General features: G+C 43.2%; 1 protein-coding gene across 1 annotated transcript in view; it reads right to left on the minus strand.

The window, feature by feature from the left end:
* The window catches only part of acaa2 (acetyl-CoA acyltransferase 2), a 73763-nt gene that overhangs the window by 11898 nt on the left and 40797 nt on the right, over positions 1–21068 (minus strand). The window contains exons 4-9 of the mRNA XM_068030526.1: positions 20396–20512; positions 11796–11943; positions 10742–10917; positions 7937–8066; positions 5656–5726; positions 4817–4971 (exon numbers count right to left, since the gene is read on the minus strand). Coding sequence (XP_067886627.1) covers positions 4817–4971; positions 5656–5726; positions 7937–8066; positions 10742–10917; positions 11796–11943; positions 20396–20512 — 797 coding nt within the window. The remainder of the gene's footprint in view (positions 1–4816; positions 4972–5655; positions 5727–7936; positions 8067–10741; positions 10918–11795; positions 11944–20395; positions 20513–21068) is intronic.

Here is a 21068-nt window from a genome sequence, read left to right on the forward strand (position 1 = left end):
CTGAAGGCAGACAAGTCGCCAGGACCTGATGCCCTACATCCAAAGGTTTTAAAGGAACTGTCTGCAGAGATAGTGGAGGCATTGGTGGAAATATTCCAGAACTCACTGGATTCTGGGAGGGTCCCAGCGGATTGGAAAACCACTAATGTGACTCCGCTGTTCAAGGGAGGGAGACAAAAAGCAGGAAACTATAGGCCAGTCAGCCTAACATCGGTCATTGGGAAAATGCTAGAGTCCATTATTAAGGAAGAAAGAGCAAGCCATTTAGAAAAGCTTAACGCAATCAAATAGAGTCAACATGATTTTGTGAAAGAGAAATCATGTTTGACAAATTTGCTAGAGTTCTTTGAGGATATAACAAGCAGAGTTGATAAAGGGGAACTGGTAGATGTAGTGTATTTAAATTATCAAATGCCTTTTGGAAAGGTGCCACATAAAAGATTATTGCACAAGACAGGAGCTCACAGTATTGGGGGTAATGTATTAGCATGGATTGAGGATTGGTTAACACACACAAGACAGAGAGTCGGGATTAATGGGTCTTTTTCAGGTTGGAAAGATGTAACTAGTGGAGTGCCACAAGGATCAGTCCTAGGGCCTCAATTATTTACTATCTAGATTAATGACTTGGAGAAGGGGGCAGAGTGTAATGTATCCAAATTTGCTGACCATACAAAAATAGGTGGGAGGGCATGTTGTGATGAGGACATAAGGAATCTACAAGGGGATATATTTAGGTTGAGTGAATGGGCAAAAACTTGGCAGATGGAGTTTAATGTGGGAAAGTGTGAGGTCATGCACTTTGGTAGGAAGAATCAAAAGGCAGACTATTATTTAAATGGAGAGAGACTCCAAAAAGGTTCAGCACAGAGGGATCTGGGTGTTCTTATGTATGAAACACAAAAAGTTAGCATGCAGATGCAGCAAGTAATTAAAAAGGCAAATGGAATTTTGGCCTTTATTGCTAGGGGGTTGGAGTTTAAAAATAAGGAAGTCTTGTTACAATTGTACAGGGTGTTGGTGAGGCTGCACCTGGAGTACTGTGTACAGTTTTGGTCCCCGTATTTAAAAAAGGATATACTGGTATTACAGGCAGTTCAAAAGAGATTCACTAGCCTGATTCCTGGGATGAAGGTTTTGACTTATTAAGAATGGCTAAACAGGTTAGGCCTTTATTCATTAGAGTTTAGAAGAATGAGGGGTGATCTTATTGAAACATACAGCTTTCTGAGGGGAGAGAAGCAGAGTTAACGGCCAGACTTTTACGCCGCCCCAGCAGGTCGAATGGTGGCGTGGGGGTGGGGGGTGGGGAGGCGTAAAATTGAGCGGCAGACTCCGGGAGGCCTAACCGCCCCGATTCCGCCTCTGACCAAGTTTACAGAGGTCCGGCAGGAGGATGAGAAGCGGCCCGCCCGCTCAAGGCCAAGACCCTTAAGTGGCCACTTAACGGCCACTTAAGAGCCCTCGCCCGCCTCCACGGGTATTTTACCCGTGGCAAGCGGGTGTGCCGGGGACGTGAAAGACCACCCAGCCATAGCTGTCGGCCTTTCCGCATCCCGAGGGGGGAGGGGGGGGTGGCCTGGCAATCGGGCACAGGTGGCCACCGCTCCCGGTGGCGCTGCTGAGACTAAGAACTGACGGCCCGCTGATTGGCCGGCGGCTCACTGAGACGGGACCTCCTCCCTCAAGTGGGTGGAAGTCCCGCCTCAGGCCAATTGAAGCCTGGAGATCCATAAAATACGGGACGGATCCCCAGGCTGGGCGGGATCGGCACCAACATTTACGTCGGAGTCCGGCTCCTGACCGCCCAGCGTAAAATTCCGGCCAACGTTTCTGGTCAGTGACCCTTTATCAGTTCTGATGAAGGGCCACTGACCTGAAATGGTAACTCTGCTTCTCTCTCCATAGATGCTGCCAGACCTGCTGAGTATTTCCAGCATTTCTTGTTTTTATTTCAGATTTCCAGCATCTGCAATATTTTGCTTTTATTTATGTTTCTGAGGGGGCTTGACAGGGTAGATGTTGAGAAGATGTTTCCACTAGTGGGGGAATTTCAAACTTGGGGACATAGTTACAGAATAAGGGGACACTCATTTAAAACGGAGATGCGAAGGAATTTCTTCTCTGAGGGTAGTGAATGTCTGGAATTCTCTACCTCAGAGAGTTGTGGAGGCTAGATCACTGAAAGTATTAAAAGAGGAGGTAGATAGATTTTTGAAATATTGGAGAGTTGAGGGTTCTGAGGAGCTGGCACGAAAGAGGAGTTGATGTCTGGGGCAGAGCAGCCATGATCTTATTGAATGGTGGGGCAAGCTCGAGGGGCTGAATGGCCTACTCCTGCTCCTCTTTCTTATGTTCTTAATTAAAGGCTAGGCATGTGTTCAAAGAGGGGAATACTTTTCAGAATGCATTCAGGATTACTTCCTAGATCAGTATTTTCCAGTCAAAATCAAGGAAAGAAGCATTGATTGAATTAGTTCCAGGAAAATAAGTGGTCTAATTGAGGTGTTTAAATAAAATAAGAAAAGGGATTTGATAGTATAGATACTGTGAAGCAATTATCTTAAGACAGACAACCCAGAACGAGGCATAATCTTAAAATTAGAGCCAGGCGTGGGGAGTGAAGTCATGGTGCATTTTTTCCCCTACATAAAAGGGTAGTGGAAATCTGGAAATCCCATAAAAACTATGGATGTTGGGACAACTGAAATTGAACACTTTGAAATTGAACCTGCATCGTTCCAATGGAATAGAAATTACTTTTCAAAGCTTTTCCTGGACTTATAGCTCCTATATCAGGCAGCGTTCCAGCCAATCTGTGCTTTACCCTTTCTAAATCCGCATCTCCCTCTTCCTCTCCTCCTTTAAAGTCCCTCCAGTAAACCCACATCTTTGACCAAGTTATTGGTCACCACCTCCTTTTATCATCTCCTCCTTTGGTTCAGTGACCATATCTTCCTTACACCTTTCAAATATGCCTTGAGACTATTTTCTGCTACACAAAAAGCTCCAAATAAACACCACAAGCGTGTCATATTTTATACTTACATGATTAAAACATGTGTGCACAATTTTATGGCACAGGACAGGAATAAATAACAGTGATTAGTTTATATATGAAAGGGTGCAAGAGCACCATCTACTGTCCTATACACACATTTACAAGTAACGGAAATAGACTGCACAATCAGTATCCGAGAAAACGTTAGCTTTTCATGCAGGATTTTTCATCAAAATCATAAACATCAAACTGTTTTTCTCTTTCAGATGTAGAATAACTTGATGGACAATTCAACATTTTATACCTTTACTTAAAATTGGTTCAATGTGTTTTAAAACAAATTACAAAAATACATTTTTCCATCAGTGCTTTATGTACAGTAAAACCTGTAAATTACAGACAGCTTAGGGTCTGGCATCAGCTGTCCTTTTTTTTTTCCAGGCAGCCTTATTTTCAAAATGGTCATTTGTCTGTACAAATTTTCAGCAGAATGGGGAGTTCTTTAACCAGCATCTACAGCAGCAGAAATTGCTCTATCCCTGGGCTAGAGCCATGCCAGTATTCAATGCCAGAGATCGAGCGGTTTCTCTGCTGCTGTGCACGCTGGATAAACAGTCCCCCATTCCACAAAAACTATTACTTATACAAAATCTGATGCCTCGTGCTGACTAGCCCACACTGATCTGAAGAATTTGGGGGCAGAAAGAAAGCAAGCTGCAAGGGAAGTGCCAGTGACCCTGATACAGTAAAAGTTCCAGTTGCAGCTTTGCAATGGCCTGTGTCCCATGTTTTAAGTTGCAAAAGGGTTTGACGCATTGATGGCTGTGCCTAATTCGTAATTTGTGAGTGTCTATGGTTTCAGAGTGCCTCTTGTATATTTTACCCTGCTTCTTATTTAGGTCTCTCAACAAGTGCCGTTTTTTTGGGAGTGTCCATTTATACAAGTTTTACTGTACAATGTATTCCACGAACATTTTATTAAAAATATGTAACTGTCTGACAAAAGGTCAACGACCTGGAACATTAACCCTGTTTCTCTCTCCACGAATGCTACCTAACCTATTTCCAGCATTTTCTATTCTGATTTCTAAAGCTAGGAATAAAACTGCACATCCTGTGGAAGAGTGAGGAATCACCGACAGCGAATGCTGACAGTTTCGCTGTCATTCCAACCACAAAATCCAGGCCACAGTACTTGCGTTTTTGCACACTATTAATCCAATGTCATTTGCTAAGACACTTTGCGTCCCTAGACTAGCCTGGCTGATAGCTGTAATGTGCCATGATTCTAAGTTGAAAGTGTAATATTATTGGATCTGGAGTGGTATTGCAATATATATTGATTGTGCAGTTGAGTTGAACTCAACATACAACACATGTAGTCTTAGTCAAGACTACAGAACCCTGCAGCCATTATATCACAAAGTCTTATTTTGGCTTTTGAAGATATGTACCCCTTTGGTTACACACACGCACTTCTCTTTCTGTAGACTATGGATAGATGGATATACTGCACATGAGCTTTTATTTTGGACTGCAGAAAATGCAGCTTATACATTACAAGCACCAGGACTTGATCCAGTCACTTCCTGCAACAGTTTGGTTCAAGATCAGGAATTCAGCTTGTGGAGAACTGCCAGAACAATCAACAGATTCGACAGTCCACTGTGCAATGCACTGAAGCTCCAGTATGATGCACTACCTTGTCAGTTGCCTTTTTATTTTAATTCATTCATGTTGATATGTATCAACCCACACCTTTAGTCGGCTTAGCTAGGAAACAGACAGATAGATAAGTAAACCAAGTTATCATACCTCAGCTCATGAACTAGATGTGCTGTTATCCTGGTCCCTGATGCTCCTAGTGGGTGTCCTAATGCTATAGCCCCTCCATTTACATTAGTGTTTTCAGGGTTCAACTTCAGAACCTTCTGTACAGCCAGATACTGAGGAGCAAAGGCTTCATTTACCTTTTGAAGAAAAGAGACATTATAATCAATAATATTGTGAACTTTAGTTTGAAATACAAGGCTGCTCATTTGGTTAAGACAGCAAATTGCTGGGCCACAGCTTCCATTCCAGACATGTATTGAATTATCTAATCACAGCCAGGACAACAGCAACTGTAATTTGCTCCAGCACCCCAGCTTAGGGAAGGGAAATTCAGACAAGTTTCTTGCTCTCAATCCAGTAATTTCTCCTAGAAAATGGGCTGTGTGGATGCTGGAGGAGAGGAGAACCAGACTTAAGTATAATGCCCCATGACAGAATAATCTGCGAAAACTCACTTTTCTGTTCCATGCATGAAGAATGGACCTGTGTGAGGTACAGCAAAGTAATCCCAAGAAGCAGTCAACACCTTCAGTACATCGAGGGTGGGGAGAAAAGTGGCAAGAATGGGAATTTTAAAAAAAGCAAACATAGGAACAACAGCAGGCCCTTCAGCCCCACTGTGTCTGCTCCATCATTCAATCAGATCATGGCTAATTTAAACACGCTCGAGCCTGTAAAAAGGGGGAGCTAGATAAATATGAGGGAGAAAGAAATAGGTGAAGAGGGGTGTGAAGAGTCTCTTACAATTTAATGGTGTGATACTTTTAAGTATGGCCATCACAAACTAAATAAAATTGTCCAATTCATTGATTTTCACAGACCTCTATCAGATCCATGTCCTTCAAGGACAATCCCGCTTTCTGCAGGACTCCACTGATTGCTGGCACTGGGCCTGCCAGAAACAGGAAAAAAAAGAGCCAGTTAATAAGTAAACAAGTTTTAAGTTCTTATACTTTGTCACTAAATTTTCCAGATTTTGAAAACAAGTAGTATGCAGGAGGTTAGGATACTAAGGCACTAACATGCTATGTCACATGCTGGTATGCAGGTTCACACTTAGTCACCTCATAATGAGTTCTCAGTTTTAGCCATTCTATAGAAGGCCAGGAACAAAGGTCAGATGATTTCCTATGGGTAGAGGTATGCAAAGCTATCTGCTTTGAAGTTCTAGTGATCAATTCATTAGTAAAAATCATCTACTTAAACAAATAGCTTCTTGTTTCCTTGCTTATGGCTGGTAGAACTGTACGGCAGAGGCATGGAAGTAAGTTTCATGTTTGGTCAGAGAGAGGTACGGAAGAATTTTTTTTTTTTTTAAACTGCCATTGGAACAATTAATTTCTGCTTTCCTACCCTTTTCTCCTCCCAACCAACTGTATTTTTTTGCTGAATATAGAGACATGTTGTCGAAGCTTTTCGTCTTGCACTCATCAGGACAATATGCAAGAATACCAATGCGGATTGTCCTGATGAGTGCAAGACGAAAAGCTTCAACAACATGTCTCTAGTTTCAGCAATATTCAGGTTCTGTACCACCAAAGGACTATTTGTAATTTTTTTTCTATCTTCAACCCCCCCCCCCCAAGGAGGGTCAGTTCTCAGGCTTTTACCAATTTCCTTGATAAAATATGATGATCAGTATCTGACAGAGAAGGGCAGATTAACATTTTGGATGTGAGTGCTCACTGAAACTGGTGCGGTTATGTAGTGAAGCTCCTTTAAAGCTGTTTTCATGTCGTGCGAGCCCCGAGTTAGTGCCTGGTGCTGCACAGCCTGCTGCAAGCCAAATGTAAATCTGCTGAGACTTGCTGAAACAGATGGTGCACTGGACCCCTCAAAATGGTGCTGAATTTGCTCTGAGCCATATAAGCCAGGATATTCCTACATTCGACCTTTAATCTGAACGGGGTGGTGGTGAGGAAGTGCCACAACTGGACATCAGAAGTACAATGGGGCGTGGGGTGAAAAAAGGCTAGCATTCTCGCTCCTGATTGCTGTCCGGCAACTCCTGCCATATGTTACATGCGTTTGTAGGTGACGGGCAAGGGTGGGATGAAAATTGTGGTGCACTTCCTTGGCAAATAACCTCTCAACTCACTCTATAGGTTCATGCAGAAAAATTGGTTTTGAAGGATCGCCAGTGTCCAGGTAACTATAACCAAGTGTGATTCAGCCTCTTCTGCAGAGTAAGAGAGAAAATTGGAAACAAGATGAGGTGCTCGTCCTGTTGAGAATTATTTGTGTAAACCTGCATCCTCACATTCCATAGCACGGGATCTCACTTCCAATTTAAATTAGACTCATTAAACATAAAATATGTTTCCAAAGAAATGAAAAAGTTATGATGTTGACATTATATTGTGATAAACCAGCTTAATAAATTCATCTAAAATTCCCTATCACTTTATTTTAATGGTAGTGTTATCCCAATTAAAATAATAATGGAGAGAGGATTTTCAGATAGAGAAAATAAACATTTTGACTACAAATGCTAAACTGGGCAAACTTAAATGACCCAATAAGAGAGAATTTAAACATAGACATATATCCTGATACTGGACTACTTAAAATTTGGTAGTTCAGCATCATCTGAAAGAGGATTTGTAGGCAGGGTCAGTTTCTAGCAAACTTTACAATTAGTTATCCTCCCAGTGTTTTGCCTCATCAAAGCATTGACTGGTACTGGTCAAACCTATGCAGTGAATGTTGGCAAGCTACTAAACTGTGCAGGGCATCACAACCAATCGTTCTCATCCTTCATCCATACATGATCCCTCTCCCATAGGAGGACATCAGCAAGCGACTTATTTTTGTTTTCCTAATGCAGCGATGCCGAGGCCATTTGCAGCCCTCAAATGCTGCTCTGGTCCAGATCAATTTACTTGACATAGTCTATATGACACAATTCTACCCTCCCCCCACCCAAGGGTGAATTAATCACTAACTTAAGAGAGCGTACATTTAGAGTTAAGCAAACAATTCTAATAATCAATTTTTAAGCTTTATATTCAATTACATTATTGCATCAGCAATTGTGTTCCCCATCTGTTATCAGCTTGGAAAAATCTCCTTCACTTTAGTGACGATATGGTGGTAACTCACCTATTCCCATAATGCTTGGGTCACACCCACACACATGATGGGCCACTATTCTGGCCAGTGGCGTCAGCTTATTTTTCTGTACAGCGTCTTCACTGGCTATAATCACTGCGGCAGCCCCGTCACACACTCCCTAAGGAAAATATATTAAAAATAACTTTTGGGAACTGCAAATTGAACTACTGTTCTTAAAGGACAAACCTGGCTATATCTGTTAAATAGTCTTAAGTAAACTAGACTCTGGGGTGCTAACTGTCTGTTTACACTTCTGTACTTTCATTGTTACCTGACTTATGAGTCCAAAAGAAATATATGTTAACAATATCTAATGGCTAAGTAAGTGCCCTGCAATAAAAAAAACTGAGCCATGTAGACCAGGCAGGTCCCATTTTGATTCCCAATCTGCTGACTGTAACAGCAGTTGGCATATTCCAATTAGCTTCAGTGTTCCTGATTCAAGAGAGAGTAAAGAAATGCATCCAACATTCTTGTTCCTGATTCCTGTTGCAAAATAACTATGTGTGGGCATCAGGAAAAGAAAGGATCAAACTTAGCTCTGATGGCCCTTTAGTCAAATAGCCTGTTAACACTCACTACCTGGGCTAACACATTAAGAATAACCACTTCACCAAACATCAACAGCAACAATAACTTGCATTTATATAACCCTTTTAATGTGGTACAATGTTCCAAGGTACTTTACAGCAGCATTATCAGACAAAATTAGATACTGAGTCACAAAAGGAGATATTAGGACAGATGACCAGAAGCTTGATCAAAGAAGTAAATTTTGAGGAGTATCTTAAAAGGAGGAAAGGGAAGTAGAGAGGCTAAGAGTTTTAGAACAAAGAACAGTACAGCACAGGAACAGGCCATTCGGCCCTCCAAGCCTGCGCCGATCTTGATGCCTGCCTAAACTAAAACCTTCTGCACTTCCGGGGACCGTATCCCTCAATTCCCATCCTATTCATGTATTTGTCAAGATGCCTCTTAAACGTCGCTATCGTATCTGCTACCACCTCCCCCGGCAGCAAGTTCCAGGCACTCACCACCCTCTGTGTAAAAACAACTTGCCTCACACATCCCCTCTAAACTTTGCCCCTCGCACCTTAAACCTATGTCCCCTAGTAACTGACTCTTCCACCCTGGGAAAAAGCTTCTGACTATCCACTCTGTCCATGCTGCTCATAACTTTGTAAACCTCTATTATGCCGCCCCTCCACCTCCGTCGTTCCAGTGAAAACAATCCGAGTTTTTCCAACCTCTCCTCATAGCTAATGCCCTGCAGACCAGGCAACATCCTGGTAAACCTCTTCTGTACCCTCTGCAAAGCCTCCATGTCCTTCTGGTAGTGTGGCGACCAGAATTGCACGCAATATTCTAAGTGTGGCCTAACTAAGGTTCTGTACAGCTGCAATATGACTTGCCAATTTTTATACCCTATGCCTCGACCGATGAAGGCAAGCATGCCGTATGCCTTCTTGACTACCTTATCCACCTGCGTTGCCACTTTCAGTGACCTGTGGATCTGTACGCCCAGATCTCTCTGCCTGTCAATACTCCTAAGGGTTCTGCCACTTACTGTATACTTCCCACCTGCATTAGACCTTCCAAAATGCATTACCTCACATTTGTCCGGATTAAACTCCATCTGCCATTTCTCCGCCCAAATCTCCAACCGATCTATATCCTGCTGTATCCTCTGACAATCCTAATCATTATCCGCAACTCCACCAACCTTTGTGTCGTCCGCAAACTTACTAATCAGACCAGCTACATTTTCCTCCAAATCATTTATATATACTACAAACAGCAAAGGTCCCAGCATTGATCTCTGCGGAACACCACTAGTCACATCCCTCCATTCAGAAAAACATCCTTCCACTGATACCCTCTGTCTTCTATGACCGAGCCAGTTCTGTATCCATCTTGCCAGCTCACCTCTGATCCCGTGTGGCTTCACCTTTTATACCAGTCTGCAATGAGGGACCTTGTCAAAGGCTTTACTGAAGTCCATATAAACAACATCCACTGCCCTTCCTTCATCAATCACCTTCATCACTTCCTCAAAAAACTCAATCAAATTAGTAAGACACGACCTCCCCTTCACAAAACCATGCTGTCTCTCGCTAATAAATTCGTTTGTTTCCAAATGGGAGTAACTCCTGTCCCGAATAATCTTCTCTAATAATTTCCCTACCGCTGACGTAAGGCTCACCGGCCTATAATTTCCTGGATTATCCTTGCTACCCTTCTTAATCAAAGGAACAACATTGGCTATTCTCCAGTCCTCTGGGACCTCATCTGTGGCCAATGAGGATGCAAAGATTTCTGTCAAGGCCCCAGCAATTTCTTCTCTTGCCTCCCTCAGTATTCTAGGGTAGATCCCATCAGGCCCTGGGAACTTATCTACCTTAATGCTTTGCAAGACACCCAACACCTCCTCCTTTTTGATAATGAGATGACTGAGACTATCTGCACTCCCTTCCCTAGGCCCATCATCCACCAAGTCCTTCTCTTTTAGGGAGGGAATTCCAGAGCTTAGGGCGTAGAGAGCTGAAGGTACAGCCGCCAACAGTAGAACAAGGATACGCAAGAAGTCAGAATTGGAGAAGTGCAGCAATCTGAGAGTTATAGGTCTGGATTCACCGGTGCTGTGAATCATTATACAAACATACATTAGTGCATCCAGGATTGTGAGGAGAGAAAAGGTAGACTGGAGAAATAAAACTCATAGAAAAATTTGCCAACACATAACCTGACATCAGACTCAACAGCATTTCACAAGGAGATGGATTTGGAACATACTGAAGCATTTCCTGCAGTAACAGTGCCATTTTTCTTGAATACAGTTGGTAGCTTGGCCATCTGCTCCGCAGTGGTCTGTGGTCTGGGATGCTCATCATACGTTACAGACTGTATTCCCTTCTTGATTTTCACTTCAATTGGAGCCATCTCCTCATTGAAGTAACCAGCTTCATGAGCTGAAAGGTATTATGTATTTTGGATTATAATACGTGCACACATGCATTTTATTACTGTGGTACCAGGTATCAGCTGTTTCCCAAATTTCCTTTCTAATGAAGAAAGAAATTATTAGACATTTTCAAAATCAGACTAAAATACTACCAAAAATGTATAAAGTAACAAATTGCTGGGGAGTAATTTTAAGATAGTCATTGGGATTTTTTTTTTTTTTAAAATGAGAAAGACCTATTCTTTTGTAAAACAAATGATAAGAGTTTATTATTTTCCCTCCCACAGGCACACTACCGTCTCCTAAAAAACAAAAATTATTGAACATCCCTTTAAAGGTATAATCTTAAATAATGTAATATTACTATCTTCTTTTTAGAGATAGGCTTATGATTGGACCTCTTAAGTTCTAGTGAACCACTTGAATCATTAACATTGCTTTTGAATTTTATTATATATATTACCTGGGCATTTTATTAAAAGCCTCATTTTAAACTTTTCTCCCAATTAATATATTTCACTATTAAAAGAAAAATGCAACAGTTGTACAAAAAAGTTTACCTATAAATCTTCAACTACAATCAGTTATAGACTGCAACACATGCACTCAAGACACTAATGGACAAACAGGTATGGTGTACAGATACTACCTCACGAGGTGTAAACTACAAAAGATGTTTTTACTACTGACTTGAAGATTCTAAGATAATTTATTTAAAAGCCAATGCACTTGAAGTAGATTTGATTTTTATTTTAGTTTTAGATATGCAGTATTTGTGGTTATCCTTTTATTTCTACCGAATCTAATAATCCTTCCTTCAATTCATTTTAAAAAGTGTCCTCACATGTAGACTTTGCACATGACACAGCAGCACTGAGCACTCACCAGTTTTCCATCTCTTCTGAGACTTCAATGCATATGCATCACATTCCTCCCTACTTATTTCATACTGCTCAGCAAGGTTTTCTGCTGTAAGACCCATAGGAGTTTTAATGTGGAGGTCAGTCAGTCCTGCCCATAAAGTGTCTTCCATCTGCAGGGAAATTTGTTTCAGAAATATTAACAGACAATAGTTTAAGTTTCAAATCCATAAAGTTTTCTGCATGCTTGAGATGAAGAAGGTAAATGCAGACAATTTCATCTCCCACAGTCTTATGAGGCCACTGTCAGTATCCAACATGTTACAAGCAGGGTAAAATACTGTACTCTACCCCAATAATAATATTTAAACCCTTACTGTTCTGCTGCCTCACTTGCATTTAGAAAGTTAACTAGCCCTTCAGCATATCCAGGTGAGCTACATTCTAGTTTAATGGCAGTACTTTCAAATTCTTTCCATCAGTTACAAGATTTAAGCTAGGAATATGATGGAATACTCTCCATTCACCTGGATAGGTTCAGCTGCAACATTTAAGAAGCCTGACATCATCCAGAACAGAACAACCCACTTAACATACACCACTGTCACTGAGGCTTAATTATCCATACCATCTGTAGACACAGAGCAGCAACTCACTGAGCTTACTTCGACAGTGCCTCCCAGTCAAAACCTCAACCACTATCAGTTCCAAGTTCCCCTCAAAGTTACATATCATCTTGTGTAAACATACATCACTGTTCCTTCATCCTTGGTGGTCAAAATCCTGGAATGCCCGACTTAACACCATCATGGCAACACCATTACAAGTACAAGGATAATTACAAGGATAATCCAGGAAATTATAGGCCGGCGAGCCTTACGTCAGTGGTAGGGAAATTATTAGAGAGAATTCTTCGGGACAGGATTTACTCCCATTTGGAAACAAATGGACTTATTAGCGAGAGGCAGCATGGTTTTGTGAAGGGGAGGTCGTGTCTCACTAATTTTATTGAGTTTTTTGAGGAAGTGACGAAGATGATTGATGAAGGAAGGGCAGTGGATGTTATCTATATGGACTTCAGTAAAGCCTTTGACAAGGTCCCTCATGGCAGACTGATACAAAAGGTGAAGTCACAAGGGATCAGAGGGGAGCTGGCAAGATGGATACAGAACTGGCTCGGTGTGTCATAGAAGACAGCAGGTAGCAGTGGAAGGGTGCTTTTCTGAATGGAGGGATGTGACTAGTGGTGTTCCGCAGGGATCAGTGCTGGGACCTTTGCTGTTTGTAGTATATATAAATGATTTGGTGGAAGATGTAGCTGGTCTGATTAGTAAGTTTGCAGACGACACAAAGGTTGGTGGAGTGGCGGACAGTGATGAGGACTGTCAGAGGATACAGCAGGAGAGATCGGTTGGAGACTTGGGCGGAGAAGTGGCAGATGGAGTTTAATCCGGACAAATGTGAGGTAATGCATTTTGCAAGGTCTAATGCAGGTGGGAAGTATACAGTAAATGGCAGAACCCTTAGGAGTATTGACAGGCAGAGAGATCTGGGCATACAGGTCCACAGGTCACTGAAAGTGGCAACGCAGGTGGATAAGGTAGTCAAGAAGGCATACGGCATGCTTGCCTTCATCGGTCGGGGCATAGAGTATAAAAATTGGCAAGTCATGCTGCAGCTGTACAGAACTTTAGTTAGGCCACACTCAGAATATTGCGTGCAATTCTGGTCGCCACACTACCAGAAGGAGGTGGAGGCTTTGCAGAGGGTACAGAAGAGGTTTACCAGGATGTTGCCTGGTCTGCAGGGCATTAGCTATGAGGAGAGGTTGGATAAACTCGGATTGTTTTCACTGGAATGACGGAGGTGGAGGGGCGACATGATAGAGGTTTACAAAGTTATAAGCGGCATAGACAGAGTGGATAGTCAGAAGCTTTTTCCCAGGGTGGAAGAGTCAGTTACTAGGATACATAGGTTTAAGGTGAGAGGCGCAAAGTTTAGAGGGGACGTGCGAGGCAAGTTCTTTACACAGAGGGTGGTGAGTGCCTGGAACTTGCTGCCGGTGGGAGGTGGTGGAAGCAGATACGATAGCGACATTTAAGAGGCATCTTGACAAATACATGAATAGGATGGGAATAGAGGGATAAGGACCCCGGAAGTGCAGAAGGTTTTAGTTTAGGCAGGCATCAAGATCGGCGCAGGCTTGGAGGGCTAAATGGCCTGTTCCTGTGCTGTACTGTTCTTTGTACTCCAGTAGTTCAAAAAGAAGGCCCACCACCTCCACCTTCTTACAGGAAATTAATGCTGTTCCTCAAGAACAAAATATATCTACATGTGGCTATTATAAAATGGATATTTTTGTGATAAAAGAATTGGCAGTTACTTATAAATCAAACTTATTTTTATTGAGCGTTCTTCCACTTTCCACTACCCTGCAGGAGAAAGGCAGTTTCAGTCTCAATTGAAATTCATGAATTTCAAACTTGAATCCCTGAGTTCTATGCTTACAGTCTAAGCATTTTGTACTACTCCTTTACAGCACTGCTCATCGATGCTGTAGCCACGACACCATGACCATGGGTTAGACGTTTTAATGACAGTAATATGACCATGGAACCAGACTTTAGCTTTGCACAAAGTAAATGTTGAATAGTTGATCTTTTGTCAAATCACCACTAAAGTGTATGAAGTAACGGGAAAGGGAACAGTAGCATAGTGGCAATGTTACTAGAACAAAGAACAAAGATAATTACAGCACAGGAACAGGCCCTTCGGCCCTCCAAGCCTGCGCCGATCCAGATCCTCTCTCTAAACATGTCGCCTATTTTCTAAGCTTCTGTATCTCTTTTCTTCCTGCCCATTCATGTATCTGTCCAGATACATCTTAAAAGACTCCATCGTGCCCGCATCTACCACCTCCGCGGTAACATATCAGTATCAGTATCTGAGGAGTCGTAACATGTAACTCCACTGTAACATGACCTGCCAACTCTTGTACTCAATGCCCCGTCCGATGAAGGAAAGCATGCCGTATGCCTTCTTGACCACTCTATTTACCTGCGTTGCCACCTTCAGGGAACAGTGGACCTGAACACCCAAATCTCTCTGGACATCAATTTTCCCCAGGACTTTTCCATTTACTGTATAGTTCACTCATTTTCCCCAGGACTTTTCCATTTACTGTATAGTTACTGGACGAGTAACCCAGAGGCCTGAACTAATGAGCCAGAGACACGAGTTCAAATCCCACCACGGTAGCTGATAGAATATAAATTCAATTAATTAATAAATATGGAATAGTCTTAGCAATGTCTTAAAGGACTTAGCTGCTAGACTGGGTCTGCAGCAGTGTTGAGGGAACCAAGAGGGAAAAACATACTTGACCTTGTCCTCACCAATCTGCCTGCCGCAGATGCATGTGTCCATGACAGTATTGGTAAGAGTGACCACCGCACAGTCCTTGTGGAGACGAAGTCCCGCCTTCACATTGAGGATACCGCCATAGTGTTGTGTGGCACCATCACCATGCTAAATGAGATAGATTTCAAACAGATCTAGCAATGCAAAACTGGGCATCCATGAGGCGATCCATGGTGAAGCTACAACACAGGATTACTTGCGTGCCAAACTGCGTAAGCAGCATGCGGTAGACAGAGCTAAGCGATCCTATAACCAACGGATCAGATCTGAGCTCTGCAGTCCTGCCACATCCAGCCGTGAATGGTGGTGGACAATTAAACAACTAACTGGAGGAGGTGGCTCCACAAACATCCCCATCTTCAATGTTGGGGGAGACCAGCACATTAGTGCGAAAGATAAGGCTGAAGCATTTGTGACAGTCTTCAGCCAGAAGTGCCAAGTTGATGATCCATCTCAGCCTCCTCCTGAAGTCCCCAGCATCACAGATGCGACAGTTCAGCCAATTCAATTCACTCTGCGAGATATCAAGGAACGAAAGAAGGCACAGGATACTACAAAGGCTATGGGCCCTGACAATATTCTGGCAATAGTACTGAAGACCTGTGCTCCAGAACTTGCCACGCCCATTGCCAAGCTGTTCCAGTATAGCTACAACACTGGCATCTACCCGGCAATGTGGAAAGTTGCCCAGGTATCTCCTGTACACAAAAAGGAGGACAAGTCCAACCTAGCCAATTACCACCCCATCAGTCTATTCTCAAATCAGTAAAGTGATGGAAGGTGTCATCAACAGTGTCATCAAGCAGCACTTGCTTAGCAATAACCTGCTCAGTGATGCTCAGTTTGGGTTCCGCCAGGGCCACTCAGCTCCTGAGCTCATTACAGCCTTGGTTCAAACATGGACAAAAGAGCTGAACTCAAGAGGTGAGGTGAGAGTGACTGCCCTTGACATCAAGGCAGCATTTGATTGAGTATTGCATCAAGGAGCCCGAGCAAAACTGGAGTCAAAGGTAATCAGGGAAAAACTCTCCACTGGTTGGAGTCATACCTAACACAAAGGAAGATGGTTGTGGTTGTTGGACGTTAATCATCTGCGCTCCAGGACATTACTGCAGGAGTTCCTCAGGGTAGTGTCCTAGGCCCAACCATCTTCAGCTGCTTCATCAATCACCTTCCTTCAATCATAAGGTCAGAAGTGGAGATGTTCACTGATGATTGCACAATGTTCAGCACCATTCACGACTCCTCAGATACTGAAGCAGTCGTGTAGAAATGCAGCAAGACCTGGACAATATCCAGGCTTGGGCTGATAAGTGGCAAGTAACATTCACGCCACACTAGTGCCAGGCAATGACCATCTCCAACAAGAGAGAATTTAACCATCTCCCCTTGACATTCAATGGCATTATCGTCGCTGAATCCCCCACTATCAACATCCTAGGGGCTACCATTGACCAGAAACTGAACTGGAGTAGTCATACAAATACTGTGGTTACAAAAGCAGGTCAGCGGCTAGGAATCCTGCAGCGAGTAACTCATCTCCTGACTCCCCAAAGCCTGTCCACCATCTACAAGGCACAAATCAGGAGTGTGATGGAATACTCTCCACTTGCCTGGATGGGTGCAGCTCCAAAAACACTCAAGAAGCTCAACATCATCCAGGACAAAGCAACCCGCTTGATTGGCACCCCATCCACAAACATTCGCTCCCTGTCACCAATGCACAGTGGCAGCAGTGTGTACCATCTACAAGATACACTGCAGCAATGCACCAAGGCTCCTTCAACAGCACCTTCCAAACCCGCGACCTCTACCAACTAGAAGGACAAGGGCAGCAAATGCATGGGAACATCACCACCTGCAAGTTCCCCTCCAAGTCACACACCATCCTGACTTGGAACTATATCGCCGTTCCTTCACTGTCGCTGGGTCAAAATCCTGGAACTCCCTTCCTAACAGCACTGCGGGTGTACCTACTTCACATGCACTGCAGTGGTTCAAGAAGGCAGTTCACCACCACCTTCTCAAGGGCAATTAGGGATGGTCAATAAACACTGGCCTGGCCAGCAATGCCCACATCCCATAAATGAATTAAAAAAAGATAATCATGAAAATACTGGATTGTCTGGTCCACTAATGTCCTTCAAGGAAGGAAACCTGCTGTTACCCATTCTGGCTTACATGTGACTCCAGACCCACAGCAATGTGGTTGACTCTTAACTGCCCTCTGAAATAGCCTAGCAAGTCACCCACTTGTATCAAACCACCAGAAAATCTGAAGAATAAAACCAGATGGGCCACCCGGCATCGACCTAGGGACCAAAAATGACAAATGCATATTTGCCCATTCAGCCCTGCAATGTCTTCCTCACTAACACCTGGAGACTTGTGCCAAAATTGGGAGTGCTGTTGCACAGACTAGTTAAGCATTAGCCAGACATAGCCATACATTATATAGCTAATGTCCCAGACTCCTCCATCCCTGGGTATGTCATGTCCTAACATCAGGACATACCAATCAAAGGTGATGGCACAGTAAACAGTCAGGAGGGAGTGGCCCTGAGAATCCGCAACATTAACTCCAGAATCCAGGGTCATACAAAGGCAAGGAAACCTCCTACCCTCCCTCAACTGATGAATCAATGCTCCTCCATGTTGAACACCACTTGAAAGAAGCACTGAGGGTAGTAAGGGCACAGAATGTACAGGTGGGGGACTTCAACGTCCATCACCAAGAATGGCTCGGGTGAGCCACTAACCGAGCTGGCCGAGCCCTGAAGGACTGGGCTTGCTGCTGGTGGTGAAAGATCCAACAAGAGGGGAAAAAAACCTACTTGACCTTTATTTTTATTTAGAGATACAGCACTGAAACAGGCCCTTCGGCCCACCGAGTCTGTGCCGACCAAGAACCACCCATTTATACTAACCCTACAGTAATCCCACATTCCCTACCACCTACCTACACTAGGGGCAATTTACAATGGCCAATTTACCTATCACCTGCAAGTCTTTGGCGGTGGGAGGAAACCGGAGCACCCAGCAAAAACCCACGCGGTCACAGGGAGAACTTGCAAACTCCGCACAGGCAGTACCCAGAATTGAACCCGGGTCGCTGGAGCTGTGAGGCTGCGGTGCTAACCACTGCGCCGCCCTTGTTCTCACAAATCTACCTGTTATATATGCATCTGTCCATGACAGTATTGGTAAGAGCAACCACCACACAGTCCTTGTGGAGACGAAGTCCCATCTTAACACTGACAGGTTACAGACAGGCAAGGTCTCTTGACTGACTGAAGACAGCATGTTTAAAAAAAAAGGTTTTTTGTAAGCCAAGTACTTTGATCATCAAGAACAGACAAATGACAGCTTCTCATAAGTTTAAAAGAAAGATAAATGTTTATTATGCAACACCCGAAATATATGCAACAACACCCACTCTTGCATTCATAGATACATACACAATCAAGAACAGATTGAGATTATAAACATGCGTTAGATCTACTGATTTATAAAGAGTCCTCTGTTAAATTTGCTTTTCCCCTGAGTGAAGACTTAGAACAGCGCAGGCCTGTAATCTTTTCCCTTGTTCACTGAAGAAAGACCTGGGAGGTTCAGGAAGACAGATGGGCTGTTGCAGACTGCTCTCGTTATATTCCAGCAAAAGGTCAAAGGCGAAGTCCTGGTAGAATTTCTCAAGTAGGGAGTTCAAGGCCAACTCCAGTCCCTGCCTATATATAGTTTAAAAATGGTAATCTTAGGCAGGGTCCTTTCTCTTCAATGGCATAGATGGATCAGCTTTGTCTGCCCAGAATATACCCTTATTAAAGCACCTTATCAGAAACATAGTTTCTGTCATGTGACCATAGTTTCCTCTTTCCGTTGTCCTCATAAATGGTTCTGATGGTCTGATGGTGAGGCCATTGTTAGACAACGGAGACTGGGTGTCATACATCCTCATTTCACATTGAAGAAATAAGGCTTTTCACACCTATTCTTTGGAATTTGAGTTTGGAGTTAAAATGTCCGTGTCAGTATTGATAACCCACCCAATCAACCATTACCACAAAAAATGTCTTCTGCATTTTAATGATTTCTCAGGGGTGTGTCCAGAAAGGTCATTTGTATTTTAATGTTCTCTCCAAGACCAGAGAGAGAGAGAGAGAGAGAGAGAGAGAGAGAGAGAGGGGGGTGGAGAGAGAGAGGGGGGTGGAGAGACAGAGAGGGGGGTGGAGAGACAGAGTCAAAGAGAGTCATTTACTTATGGCACAGTAGGAGGCCATTCTATCCATCGAGCCCATGCTGGCTCTCCACGGAGCTCTGCAGTCAGTCCCATTCCCTGGCACGAACACCATAACCCTGCAAGTCTATTTCTCTCAGGTGGCCATCCAGCTTTCTCTTGAAGTCACTTCCACCATCTTGTGGGCAATGGGTTCCAGGTCATTACCATCGCTGCATAATAAAAAGTGCTTCCTCATGTTACCCCTGCATATTTAGCACGAAACTTGCAATCTGTGTCCCCTAGTCCTACAGGGGAGATGGGTGGGGAAGAGAGAACAAGACACATACACAGTGTGGGGAGGTGGGGGGAGGGATTTGGAAAGGAGAGATCAAGGTCTCTCCTGAAAGATGGACATCTATCCAGAATACTTTGCATTGCTACATAAAGTGTGCTGGCAGAAACTGACTACTTATGCAAGCAAAAATGCCAGATATGTAATATAGTGTCGAGAAAGTGAGTTAATAAATTAGTCTTCTCATTTAAAGCTTGTTCACAAAAATGCACATTTGTTCTTTATTTTATTCGCAAGATAAATTTTTATGCCTTTATCTTTCGAAATTTGCTCACTGGCCCTTTGGGTTGAGCAAAAATCATAATGCGGCCCTCCGCCTGAAAAGGTTGGAGGACCCTGACCTAGGAGAACAAGGGCAGCTGACGCATGGGAACACCTCCCCCTGCAAGTTCCCCTCCAAGCCACACACCATCCTAACTTGGAAATATATCGCTGTTCCTTCACTGTTGCTGGGTCAAAATCCAGGAACTCCCTTCCTAAGAGCACTGTGGGTGTACCTGCATCACATGGACTGCAGAAGTTCAAGTTGCCGGCTCACCACCACCTTCTCAAGAACAATTAGGGATGGGCAATAAATGCTGGCCTTCGCAGCAACGCCTGCACCTCATGAATGAATAAATAAAGTACATTTTACCTTGATGTCAACCCCGAGCTTTGTGCCAAATCGGATATTTCGAACAGCATAAGGAGCCTGGCTCATGCTTTCTGATCCTCCACACAATACAATCTCAGATTCTCTCAGGCAGATTTCCTGCAACAAAGGGAATGTTTTATATGAAAAACACAGAGACCATTTTAAAAACTGAATGAGTTTATATACAAAAACAGTTTAAAATATGTTCTTTTTAAAAATACACCTTCAATATGTACAATGTGCATTTAAAAAAGCCATTGTATTTGACTTAAGCCATACACAAAATAAGAAAATATCTCATCAGTGAGAATGGCGATTAGAAACCTTTCATTTGAACTGAAAAATGTTAGCAAGGTAGCATGTTTTAAGCAAGTACAGAGGTAGGTCAGTGGGGAGGAGGGAGGATATGGTGGAAGGCAGGAAGAGAGTAAATGACAAAAGGGATGATGGCGTAAGGTAAAAGGTATGGTAATGGGACTAAAACTAAAAGATGGATCTAGAGGAGATGTAAATGGCAATAGCAGAATTACCAATAGTTTCTGTCTGAAAAATGTTGAGTCTTGAAAGCTGTAAAGTGCTGTTCCTTGAGCTTCATTAGAACATTAAAGGAAGCCAAGGGCAGATAGGTCAGAGTGGTAGCGGGGTGAAGAATTAAAATGACAGGCTTGGGGTC

Source organism: Heterodontus francisci, chromosome 1 (genome assembly GCF_036365525.1).
Source record: "Heterodontus francisci isolate sHetFra1 chromosome 1, sHetFra1.hap1, whole genome shotgun sequence".
Lineage (NCBI taxonomy): Eukaryota > Metazoa > Chordata > Chondrichthyes > Heterodontiformes > Heterodontidae > Heterodontus > Heterodontus francisci.